Raw genomic sequence first — 13,615 nt, 5'->3', positions numbered from 1 at the left:
AGATTTCAGCCAAAAGTGAAGACCCACGCAGAGCAAGTCTTACACTTAGCCTTAGTAAGCGCCTCTGACTGAAGTGACCGCATAATATATATTCAGTAGTCAAGACATGGTAGGTTAGGAAATTGCTGTGTTTGCAAGAGTACAACAGTTCAATTGTTTCAGCTCAAGTATCTTGTCTTTCCACAGGGACAGCAGCTAATGGATCTGGAGCACAAGTTAACCCTTGCCAAAGAAGAGTTGGAAAAGGCCGCACTGGACAAGGTGGATGTCATTAAACTTTTACTTCATCGTAATCCATCACTTTTTAGTCTTTCACTTTGATATTTTGTCGTTTCTTGTTTGCATTGTGTTTCTCCTCTTCGTTTCTTCTCGGGGGTAATGTTCTCGGTCTGACCTATTGAAGTGCTTTGCGATGGCAAACTATTTTGAGAGGCGCATTTTTATTTTTTTACACCTTTTTCTCCACAGTTTTGTGATATCCAAATTGGTAGTTACAGTCTTGTCTCGTTGCTGCAACTCTCGTACAGACTCGGGAGAGGCGAAGGTCGAGAGCCGTGCGCCCTCCGAAACACAACCCAGCCAAGCCGCACTGCTTCTTGACACAATGCCCGCTTAACCCGGAAGCCAGCCGCACCAATGTGTCAGAGGAAACACCGTACACTTCTGGCGACCGAGTCAGCGTGCACTGCGCCGGAACGCCACAGGAGTCGTTAGTGCGCGATGGGACAAGGACATCCCTGCCGGACAAACCCTCCCTCGACCTGGACGACACAGAACCAATTGTATGCCGCCCCATGGGTCTCCCAGCGCGCGCCTGGCTGCGACAGAGCCTGGACTTGAACCCAGAATCTCTAGTGGCACAGCTAGCACTGTGATGCAGTGCATTAGACCACTGCGCTGCTCGGGAGGCCCGAGAGGTGCTTTTTACTCCTGAGTTACTAAATGAATAAATGGATGGCGTGAGAGTATCCTTATGCCCTACAGTTTTCTCGGCTCTATTTATATTTATGGATGCTTCGGAGAAGGATCTTCATTGTGCTATTCTACAGTAGGTGTAGGGATGAATGCATAATTGTGGAATGGCTGGTGACCAAAAGGCTCCTGAACAGCTTCTACTCCCAAGTCATAAGACTGCTGATCAGTTAATCAAATGGCTACCCGGACTGTTTTTCTATTGACCCCCTTTATTATTGCCTTGACTCTCTTGCACTGGCTCTATGCACACTCACTAGACTCTACTCACAAACTCACACATACTACACTGACACTCCAACACACACTACATAGGCTAACACACATGCATATTGAAGCCACACACTCGCACATAGACACACTTTCACAGTCTTCACATACACTGCTGCTACTCTGTTTATTATATATCCTGTTTGTCTAGTCACTTTTACGCCTACCTACATATACACACTGTATTACCTCAATTACCTCAGCTACCTCGTACCCCTGCACATTGACTCAGTACTGATACTCCTTGTATATAGCCTCGTTATTGTTATTTTATTGTTACTTTTTCCTTTTTTTATTTAGCCAATATTTGTCTTACTTTAACTGAATTTTTGGGAATGGGCTCATAAGTAAGCATTTCACGGTAAAGTCTACACCTGTTGTATTCGGCGCATGTTACCAATACAATTTGATTTGATAACGGTTACATTTTATCACTGGGTGGATATACAATAATTGGTGTGTAATTTAGGGAATTGTCAGATGAATGTAGAAAGGGAAGCCCCAGTGATTGTTATTTACTGTTACCATGGATGGATGGTCAAAAGACTCATATCTGTTTGCTTCTGTTGCTTGGAACAGGAGTCTCAGTTGAAGGCACTGAAGGACACAGTGCACATCTGCTTCTCTGCTGTTCTGCACAACCAGCCCACCAGCAGCCACAGGTTCCCCGCCACCCCCACCCACTTGTTCAGATACTCCTCACTCGTCAACAGTTCCAGAGTCACCTTTCAGCAGCCACACGCCAAGGTAATGCACATTCTGACCCCATGCAACTCCCGCCAGTTAAGAGGAACAGCAATGGGCATAAACTTTACAGCAGATTATCAATTTAGATTTTCGGGGTGACAATCACAGAGCCAAGTACCGATTTCTCAACCAAATGCCCCTAGTGTCACTCCCTGGAGAGGAGTCGTTCCGAACATAATTACAACTAAAGACAATAGTCGGGCAAATAGGATTGCAGAAGTTGCTCAAAATAATAACATGTCTAAATACAGCAGGCGTTTGTGTAATTTATGTTACTCTTCACACTCTATTGCCAGGAAAATAAGACCCAATTATTTTCACTGTAAGGGTGTGCGATTGGCACTTGTTTTCAATCAAAATTATAATTAAATGTGACACTTTCTTTGTTGAATGTCTTTCAAAGTCATCTTCATACAGCAGTTAACAAAAGGCCAAGGACTTAATCCCCTGAGAGCAAACCAAGGGTGACAGTGGTAAGGGAAAAGTTATCTAGTGAAAACAGGATTATAACTATAGAGGACTAACCCGGGGAACCTCTATATGCAAGTTTTCATTAAAAAAACGGTCACTATGATAGAGTGCACAGTGAAACACCAACTAGCCACAATAACTCAAAGGTGGATATGTTGTGAGTGATGTATAGATAAGAGCAGTAAGCATTTATTTTGAGGGGCGCTATTAGCAACTAGCGTACAGGATTGACAGCTGATTTGTTATACTGACACCTGGCTGTCACTCTGATTAGTTGGGTAAGTACTGTCACAAGATATAGGCCTAACATCCTCCACCCACCCAAAAATGGATGATACGAAAAAGAAATATGAATTGCAATGAAGTAGGTTTCTAGATCATTGGTAGCTTATCATTAGTAGCTTTCCACAGTAAATAGAAAAGTGATTTACCTTATAAAGAGTATAAATAAATAAATAAATAAATCATTGCTCTGCCCAAGGTTATGTAGCAAAGTTTGTCAGCAGCGTTGCAAAGAGGATGAACCCTTTGAGGGCACTGATTTAAAAAAATAAAAAGATGTATGGCCTTTTTCACATGAAACCCGAAATTGAGCTCAATTCTTCCATCACATTCATCTGTTCTGAACTACACCCCATTCACTTTATTTATACGCTGCTCAAAGTCATGTTGGACCTAATCACAGGTTATATCAGTCAACTACTGCAGTCATATCAAAATCAGAATATCAAAGTCAATCACAGCTGTGTTGTAGTTTCTTATCGGCCCTGATCCTAGTGAGCAATCCTGTTTCTAAGAGGCTTTTCTCCCTGACGCAGTCAGAAGTCATTCTGCCTCTCGTGTGTTGGGTGTCAAGCTAAGAGCCTTGACATTAGCTATGTGCCACCCAGAGGACTTTACAGCTCTTTCAGAGAACGCTCCAATAACCCCTCCATACGGAAGTACCACATAAAACAAGAAATGTAATGGCCAGGAAATAAAACAAATATTCAAAACTCCTTGCACACAGAACACCCAGCTGGTGATATAACTGAGTAGAACAATCCTTCTACAGCAGACTGACAACATTACCTATATAAACTATAGTCAATGTTCACAACGGCAGAAGATGACTCCATTACAGCCGATGTGAGTGAATTGTGCTGGGCCTCATCTCATGTTCCAAGCGGGGGTTGCGGGTCGGGTGTGAAGGAGGGTAGCGGATCTGACAAAAGGAAAGACGACAGAGGGAAAACATATGTATAGGTAGCAAGGGATCTGATCTGCTTATGCAAATCAAGATTTTACTTCTCACTTGATTAGCATACACATAGCTGCACTCCATCCTGCGCAGTCACTTTGGCCATCCGCTGCTATATCCACGGATACTGTCTGCGGCGTGAATCAAAGATGGTTCTCCTCCCTGTAAAGATGACTAGTCCTCCCCATCTGTTGTCACTGTCTGTTCAATGTGAAGGGGCCGACGTGTAATATAAATCACTGTCAAAGATGGCCAAAAAATGGGGACCACTGACAACCGTAACACCACCCCACATTTCGCTTGTCGATTCGCCATGCAGTGTTTCCTCCTTTTCCGCGAGGAGAACTCGAAAGGACTCAATATGCTAAAGGCAAGCCGGGCCTCTTACAAATGTAATCAAATGTATTCCATCAGCCCTTTCATGGCCCGGTTTCCGTTGCATATTTGGTTATCTATTAGGTATTTCATAGAAATGAATAGCTACTAAACACATTCTGTTGGACATGCTGATGTTTGTTAGTATGCCTGTCTAGCCCGACGAGGGCCATTATTGTCTGTGATCAAAAGGCAATTATTTTGCACAGAAAACAATATAATGTTACATCATTGAAATGAGAAAGGTTTAAAAGCCTACCATTATTTTCTCTACAGCTTTACAAAATATAACGCTTATGCAAGCACTCTTATGCTAACGCCCTCTTGCTGTCTTTGGATTCCAAAGTGGTTAAGATCTGGGATATTTGTGTGCACCAGCTACCCTCTCAACATTATGCTTGGTATTTGAGTTCCTAACATAATGGGCCTTAAGCTCCACTAAACAACCATTACTAGATAAGACTCCAGTATTCGGCTGCAGACACAATCCCCTGCCGGTGAAAGATTCATTAGTGAGAGGTTGCCGGGATCAGCAAGATCAGGGTGAAAGTCTCTTCATATTTAACAGGCCTAGGGAGGAAGCCAAGTCTTGTGGTGGTGATAGCATGCAATTTTCATCAAAGTAATGGGAGATGATGTGTGGAATGTGGATTCTGTGGAATGCTTGGGGCAGTAATTTACTGCCGGAGGGGGGGGAAATCGGATCTTTATTTGCTGGCTTCCTCTCTGAACTTCCCTTTTGACTTGTTGATGGCTTCTCCAGATGAAATCAGTTGCGGGGGTAAACAGTGAGTTTATTTTTTTGTATTTTTTACAGTGTAGAGAAGTATTGCTATGGCCAGAACACATTGGATCTCTTAAAATATGCAACGTTCATTTGAATGAGTTTAAATCTCTCTTTTAACAAAGTCCATGAGATGGACAGGAATACTTAATGCAGATTGAAAGGGAAGTGTGCACGGAGTGAAGTATTCAGAAAACTATGTTAAATGTTTTGGTTGATTTGGGTAAGATCTCTGCAATTTGCATATTTCTGCTATTTGAAATGTTATCGTTGTTTTTGTTCATATTTCAGGTCAGATCTCTGTGCTGTGAGAACTGTTCAGAGAACAGAACAACCATCCATGCATGAATTTCTAATGACATGGCATCTCTTGTGTTCCTTGAGTAGCAGGACCGTTGGGCGCAGAAAACCATTTCATCAGGCACTCATACCCCATCGCCGTTCAATAGAATTGTCCTGGCCCTTATGGATACTGTCAAAAAGCACTGAAATAATACATAGGACGTCCATTTAAATAGGTCACTACAAGAGGCAAATTCAAAATACCTTTTTATGAAGTGAACACATATCTAATAAAAAATCTGTATTTTTCTCTATGGAAAGTAGCTGTGGTATAAGCAAAATAAAATACACCGGGCTGTCCAGTTCAATGAAAAACAAACCGCTTTAAATGCACCTCAGGACCAAATCTCTTGTCATGGTCTATTTCTACAGAGCTGCACTATGTGTCATGGCTTATACAAACCTTACCCATACCTGTCATGTTCCACCTTCCATATTTAGAATTCCTAAACAACTCATTTTTCTCTCCCGCACTTCTTTCTCGAAGGATATCCCAAAAGTTCAGAGAATCATCACAGCCAGTAAATCGCCTGCGAACATTGGGGTAATGAGGAGAGAAAGTAATCCCGGAGTCAAGGACTGCCAGATGGAAAAGGTGAGCCTTTGGACTAATTAAATTGTAATAGCCTATTTGTGACCCTCAGGCCCCAATCCAGCAGCTTCATCTGTTCATTAAATTCATTTTAATCTTTCAGTCTTTTACCCCAAAACGCCTTTCCGTTTCACAGTGTTACACCGCCACTGCGGCTAATTTCAGATCACAGGATCTGGGTCAATCAAAGACTAGTCTGTGAGGCTCGGGGCAGGCTTTCAATGTCATTGGAGAAACTGGAGAAAAATCATAATGTTGTAACATTTTGTATATTCAAGAAGTCAGAAATACACAGCCGGCCACTTGCACGTTTCGCTGAAGATACAAGTGGATAGACAAATGGGATCTCACGGTCTGCATTGTATGTATGTTTATGATGCCTGGACAAGGAAGCCGAATATGACTGCCCAACTCTATTGGATTGGGCGGCAGGGAAGGGACAGTTCCAGGGAGGAAGGTTCTTCTTGACATGTGGTTATCAATAACCATGACAGAAATGAGGCGGGGGGACGCTGGGGAGAGACAGTGCACTGTCCAGAGGGATCCTTTCCAGACAGAAAATTACCCTCTATGGAGAAACGTGTCAAAAAGATAGTCCCGTAATGAATCCGTGCCAAAAACAATGTTCGCTCCTGTCGTGTTATTGATGATATCATTTTGGCGGCACCGTAAAAGGGGAAATCCTGCTGCAAAGAGACCTGTCCCCCAAGGACACCCTCAAGTTCTACGTGTCTTCCACTGCATGATTAGATGAGATGGAGAGAGATTAGAAATGAGTTATGACAGTTGACAGAAACTGTTATAATGCGCTATAAGTATACATCAAGGCATGATAAATGCATTTATAAGGCATCATCTGTGTGTGGGCGCGCGCGAGTGTTACCATGTGTTCACTTACAATGTGCACATTTAGAAATTGTTTTACTGCCATCCTTAAATCTCCTCTTTATAGGCAGCTTCACCAACCACCCTTAGCACTTTTAATAGTCCTGTATCATACACAATTAATGAGCTTGGGGATTGCAAAATGGTGTTATGAAACAACTATAATCTCTTTTTAGGATCCTTCTAGCCAGTCAAAGTTTGAGTTTAAGAACATGCATTCCAACATAGTTTAACAGCAAAAGATGCCTAGAGCAATAAACATTTTTGCACATCATGTTTATCCAAACAGACAATTAACTCAACAAATTCTGTGATGTTTTCAGTGAAGCGATGAGTGTTTTCCGGAGTGCTCAAAGCTCTGCACACAGGTAATGTCGTAAGATGTATTTGTACTAACCTAATCAGCTTCAGTGGACAGTTGTGTTGGCTGGTATAGTTGGTCAGGCTAGTGTTAGAGACATATCAGCTATTTGAGAATCGAAAAAAAGACCAGAAGACTAGAATAATTGGTTTTACTGACCGGCTTCAGCCAAAACATGTTCTGTAGGTGTTATGTTATTAGGTCTTATTTAAGGTTATTTACTGTGAAGAAATAGGCATATGCAGTATAGTTCCTAGAGGTGTATGTATATATATATATTAGGTGAAATTCAATGTCACATAACCTTCTATCCCCTTGTGTCTTTTCTGGGGATCTCATTTGTGACCGACCACCTGGATTCGGTCCTACAATGCATTCGGAAAGTATTCAGTCCCCTTGACTTCTTCCACATTTTGTTACATGGCAGCCTTATTCTAAAATGGATTAAAAACAAATCCCTCATCAATCTGCACACAATACCCCATCATGACAAAAGAAAAACATGTTATTAAAAGTAAAAATCTGAAATATCACATTTACATAACTATAAAGACCATTTACTCAGTACTTTGTTGAAGCACCTTTGGCAGTGATTACAGTCTTCTTGGGTAGGACGCTACAAGCTTGGCACAACTGTATTTGGGGAGTTTCTGCCATTCTTCTCTGCAGATCCTCTCAAGCTCTGTCAGGTTGGATGAGGAGCAACGCTGTACAGCTATTTTCAGGTCTCTCCAGAGATGTTAGATCGGGTTCAAGTCCGGGCTCTGGCTGGGCCACTCAAGGACATTCAGAGACTTGTCCCAAAGCCACTCCTGTGTTGTGTTGTCTTGGCTGTGTGCGTAGGGTTGTTGTCCTGTTGGAATGTGAACCTTTGCCCCAGTCTGAGGTCCTGAGTGCTCTCATCAAGGATCTCTCTGTACTTTCTCCCATTCATCTTTCTCTCGATTCTGACTGGTCTACCAGTCCCTGCCGCTGAAAAACATCCCCACAGCATGATGCTGCCACCACCATGCTTCACCGTAGGGATGCTGCCAGGTTTCCTCCAGACGTGACGCTTGCATTCAGGCCAAAGAGTTCAATCTTGGTTTCATCAGACCAGAGAATCTTTGGTTCTCATGGTCTGAGAGTCTTTAGGTGCCTTTTGGCAATCTCCAAGCGGGCTGTCATGTGCCTTTTACTGAGCAGTGGCTTCCGTCTGGCCAGTCTAGTATAAAGGCCTGATTGGTGGTGTCACGACTTCTACCGAAGTTGATGCCCCTCCTTGTTCGGGTGGTGCTCGGCGATTGACATCACCGGTCTTCTAGCCACCATTGATCCGTTTTTCATTTTCCATTGGTTTTGTCTGTCTGTCTCCTTACACACCTGTTTCTTATCCCAGTAATTACATGTTGTGTATTTAACCCTCTGTTTCCCCTCATATCCTTGTCGGTGATTGTTTGTTATGTTATGTACGTGTTGTTTATGTATCGGTGTGCGACGGGTTATTTGTTTACCCGGATTATTTTTCTACGTTGGTTTTGGAGTTAGTTTTTTGTTAATAAATACTCCATTTTTTAAACCACTCTGGTTTCTCCTGCACCTGACTTCCCTGCCACCTACATACACGGATTATGACAGGTGGAGTGCTGCAGAGATGGTTGTCCTTCTGGAAGATTCTCCCATCTCCACAGAGGAACTCTGGAGCTCCTTCAGAGTGACCATCGGGTTCTTGGTCACCTCCCTGACCAAGGCCCTTCTCCACCAATTGCTCAGTTTGTCCAGGTGGCCAGCTGAGAAAGAGTCTTGGTGGTTCCAAACTTCATCCATTTAAGAATGATGGAGGCCACTGTTTTCTTGGGGACCTTCTTTGCAGCAATTCGACCATGAAGGCCTGATTCACGCAGTCTCCTCTGAACAGTTAATGTTGAGATGGGTCTGTTACTTGAACTCTGAAGCATTTATTTGGGCTGCAATTTCTGAGGCTGGTAACTCTACTGAACTTATCTTATGCAGCAGAGGTAACTCTGGGTATTCCTTTCCTGTGGCGGCCCTCATGAGAGCCAGTTTCATCATAGTGCTTGATGGTTTTTGCGACTGCACTTGAAGAAACGTTTAAAGTTGTTGAAATTATCCGGATTGACTGACCTTCATGTCTTAAGGTAATGATTGACTGTCGTTTCTCTTTGCTTATTTGAGCTGTTCTTGCCATAATATGGACTGGTCTTTTACAAAATAAGGTTATCTTCTGTATACCACCCCTACCTTGTCACAACACAACTGATTTACTCAAAGAAATTCCACAAATTAACTTTTAACAAGGCACACCTAAGAAATGTTTATTTCTTTCAGGTAACTACCTCATGAAGCTGGTTGAGTGAATGCCAAGAGTGTGCAAAGCTGTCATCAAGGCAAAGGGTGTCTACTTTGAAGAATCTCAAATATAAAATATATTTTAATTTGTTTAACACTTTTTTGGTTACTGCATGATTCCATATATGTCAATTCATAGTTTTGATGTCTTCACTATTATTCTACAATGTAAAAAATAGTAAAAATAAAGAAAAACCCTGGAATGAGTATGTCTGTCCAAACTTTTGACTGGTACTGTATATTAAAAAAGATATGTTTTCCGTTATTATTTTATCTTAACCTTACCACCCCTCCCCTAATTGGAGTAAACTAATTGACAACAACACTTGGGCTTCTACTTCCATCTTATACATACAATATACATTTTACGGACACAATGTATTTTACAATAGTTATATTTTGTTTGTTTTTAATCCCGTCCTTCAGCTACCCTCAACCCCTCCCTCTACGGTATCTCTAAAGATGATCCAGTTAGATTTTTATTTGCCATATATTTTTAACTGCGCTGTATCACAAAAGTTCTGAACCGATATACATTTTACGGACACAAGCTTTAGCAATGTTGCTAGATATCCATCCATAGGATATAGAGCATTTGTCATTTTAGGGAACTTTCGCGTTAACAAATGTGTGATGAACATTAATTAATATATTTGATGATGTGATTAGAAAGAAGGAAGAGTATTATCTTTATGTAATAATAAATGTCTGTACTTTTCTATTGAAATAATCTGTACATTCTGAACCCAGATTGACATTTCAGAGTCATAAGGTTGTACTGTATCTGCAAATGCACCCCCCTAAAGCGAGAGCTGCATGGAGCCACGTGCGCACATTTCTGTCACAACCTGATGTGACCACGAGTCACATAGGGCAGCGCACAATTGACCCAGCGTCGTCTGGGTTAGGGGAGGGTTTGGCCATGGGGGGCTTTACTTGTCTCATCGCGCTCTAGTGACACCTTGTGGCGAGCCGGGCGCTTGCAGGCTGCCTGTGGTAGTCAATTGAACTGTGTTTCCTCCGACACATTGGTGCAGCTGGCTTCCGGGTAAAGCGGGCGGGTGTTAAGAAGCGCGGTTTTGTGGGTCATGTTTCGGAGGATGCATGACTCGACCTTTGCCTCTCCCGAGCCCGTTGGGGTGTTGCAGCAATGAGACAAGATCGAAATTGGGATGAGTAAAAAAATAAAAGGGGGCAGTGTTGTATTTTGAGACAGGCTTGAATAGGCTAAGTAGCCAATAGGCAGAGGGTAGCTGTTTTGTCTGATTCTCTCTAATAATGATATGAGAATAATAATTAATTTTATTTTGTGAAGTGCATCTATCAACACAACAAAATGTTCAGTCACCTCCTTGTGGATAAACAGGTTAATGTCAAGCCCTGCATGTTTGTTTCAAAAGTCTCATTGAACACACACATTGGCTGTAGGCTGAAAGATAGTACCGCTATTTCCATGTTAAAATGTTATGTGATGCATTTTCTCCATAGTTTTTTATGGTAGGCCACTCTGGTAGGCCTACATTATGATCAAATAGCCAGATTAGCCTACTTGGCCGCTGTTAAAACAGTAAATTAAAGCAGGTACAGCGTCAGTGTTCACAGTAAAGTCACGCCGGAAGTTGCACAGAATTTTCACAATGTTCAACTTTGCACTCTGCAGATCTGAAATTTGCTCAGTGACAGAAAACATTTGAGGGAACATTGGTCCCAAGTTCTAGAAGGTGTAATTTTGACATTTGGTAGTGCATCAACAGTGACTGACATAACAATTAGCCCATGTCAACTAGCATTTTATAGATTGCTAGGTAAATTAATCTAGCCAGGTATCTAAACCTTGTAGTAATCATGGCCAAATTACTGACTGGGCATGCAAGGCATGCATACTCAGATACGTGTAGCATATTAACATGGCATGTCATGGGAAAATGTGTAGAATTGCAGGAAATTTGCTATAAAACTGTAACATTCTATCTTCATCCCATGGCAAATTTGTAAAACTGCAAGACATTTGCTTAAAACTGCAATGTTTTCTCTCCACCCCTTTGCAAAATGTGTAGAATTTCAGCAAATTTGCTTAAAAATTGCAACGTTTTCTCTCCGCCCATGGCAAAAATAAGTAAAATTGCATTAAATGTATTTTAAAACGACTAAATATTCTCTCTGGCCCATGTAACAATGAGTAGAATTGCAGAAAATGTGCTCTAAAACTGCAACATTATCTCTACGCCCCATGTTAAAATGTGTAGAATTGCAGGACATTAACATTAAAGCTGCATTTTTTTCTCTCCGCCACCAAGCTGGTAGGCCATTCACATGTTTCTCCTGCAAGGTCAGGAGGCCCCCAACCAAATCTTGCTAATGGTCCCCATAATGATAGAGCCCTAGCTAAATGTTGCTGAAACATTTGTGTAAACTGAGGAGTGACTCTTAGGAAATGTACAGTTGAAGTCAGAAGTTTACATAGACCTTGGCCAACTACATTTAAACTCAGTTTTTTACAATTCCTGACATTTAATCCTTGTAAAAATTCCCTGTCTTAGGTCAGTTAGGATCACCACTTTATTTTAAGAATGTTTAAATTGTTTAACTTGGGTCAAACGTTTCGGGTAGCTTCCCACAATAAGTTGGGTGAATTTTGGCCCATTCCTCCTGACAGAGCTGCTGTAACTGAGTCAGGTTTGTAGGCCTCCTTGCTCGCACACGCTTTTTCAGTTCCACAAATGTTCTATAGGATTGAGGCCAGGGCTTTGTGATGGCCACTCCAATACCTTGACTTTGTTGTCCTTAAGCCATTTTGCCACAACTTTGGAAGTATGCTTGGGGTCATTGTCCATTTGGAAGACCATTTGCGACCAAGCTTTAACTTCCTGACTGATGTCTTGAGATGTTGCTTCAATATATCCACAATTTTCCTCCCTCATGATGCCATCTATTTTGTGAAGTGCATCAGAAGCTTCTAAAGCCATTACATAATTTTCTGGAATTTTCCAAGCTGTTTAAAGGCACAGTCAACTTAGTGTATGTAAACTTCTGACCCACTGGAATTGTGATACACTGAATTATAAGTGAAATAATCTGTCTGTAAACAATTATTGGAAAATTGTCGTGTCATGCACAAAGTAGATGTCTTAAACGACTTGCCAAAACTATAGTTTGTTAACAAGAAATTTGTGGAGTGGTTGAAAAACGAGTTTTAATGACTCCAACCTAGGTGTATGTAAACTTCCGACTTCAACTGTAACTGCCACTGAGCTATATGAATTCTATGGTAACTGTCCACGAAAGCAAAGACGATGGGGCAGTCACAACATCATTAAATACTATTTGCCAGGACCCACACTGGAGGGTAGAAACAGAGATTGATGTGTATGTCTTTATATTATCTGTGGTAGTTTAGCCACAGTACAGCACTGTAGGTGTAACAAGTAAAGTAGATCTGTTCAAAGGGAAATGTTGGATTCTACTTTCATCCAACAATGAAAGGATACAAGTTGTGAGAGACCTGGATCCCACCTCTGTATATTCAAGTTTTGTCTTTGAAATGATCACGCTGGCGCTAATGATGTCCTTGTATGACTTTTACGCATGAATGCATGGACACACACAGTGAAAATTGTTTTAATCTTTAGTAAAATAGTTATTTTCATCTCATGCATTTTCATTAGACCAGCTTGTTTGATCAGGCCTTATGAAGTTAGGATGAAATTATCTGTTTAGCTAACTCTGGGACATTTACATAGATTTACACTGACATTTTGATTAATGTGCACTGTCCCAGTCACATAAATAAATACATTGAAGTTTGTGTTTCTTTGTCTCACAACAGATTGGCGGGGATTGCTTCCAAAACCAGACGGAGACAGAATCCTCTCCCGACAGTAAAAAGCTACTTGAACAGCAGGTTAGCATTTAAATGTTTATGTACATAACATAATACCCATTCTACAAGGTGCCTCTTACATTTCTCCCCATGTGAATTTTCTAATTTCTCTTAAACCACATGTGACAATGTGCACTGTGTGGGATATTATGGTGAAATGAATACATTGCATGTACATACATATTGTTACAGCAAATGCCACCACAATCTACTGAACTATTATATTGATTGTATTGCACTCTGCCAAACTAATCCAAGCCTGGCTCGCTCAATCATAAGGAAACAGTGTCACGCCTGTTTGAATGTGGCAGATGGTATAGCAACTACAGATCCCATTGCAATGTAGT

The 13,615-nt window shown here is 41.4% G+C and overlaps 1 protein-coding gene across 3 annotated transcripts in view; it reads left to right on the top strand.

Moving 5' to 3' along the window:
* Nucleotides 1-13,615, top strand: part of LOC106587094 (leucine zipper protein 2) — a 169,790-nt gene that overhangs the window by 147,305 nt on the left and 8,870 nt on the right. For 2 of the 3 annotated variants that reach the window (XM_014175055.2, XM_014175054.2), the window contains 4 exons: nt 187-261; nt 1,822-1,989; nt 5,689-5,796; nt 13,215-13,289. In XM_014175055.2, coding sequence (XP_014030530.1) covers nt 187-261; nt 1,822-1,989; nt 5,689-5,796; nt 13,215-13,289 — 426 coding nt within the window. Of the gene's footprint in view, nt 1-186; nt 262-1,821; nt 1,990-5,688; nt 5,797-7,001; nt 7,451-13,214; nt 13,290-13,615 lie in introns of those variants that run through there. The other variant, XM_045708600.1, reaches the window with a different exon arrangement.

This window comes from Salmo salar, chromosome ssa26, assembly GCF_905237065.1.
Source record: "Salmo salar chromosome ssa26, Ssal_v3.1, whole genome shotgun sequence".
Classification (NCBI taxonomy): Eukaryota; Metazoa; Chordata; class Actinopteri; order Salmoniformes; family Salmonidae; genus Salmo; species Salmo salar.
The sequence above is the reverse complement of the archived record's forward strand: the minus strand, read 5'-3'. Positions and strand labels throughout refer to the sequence as shown.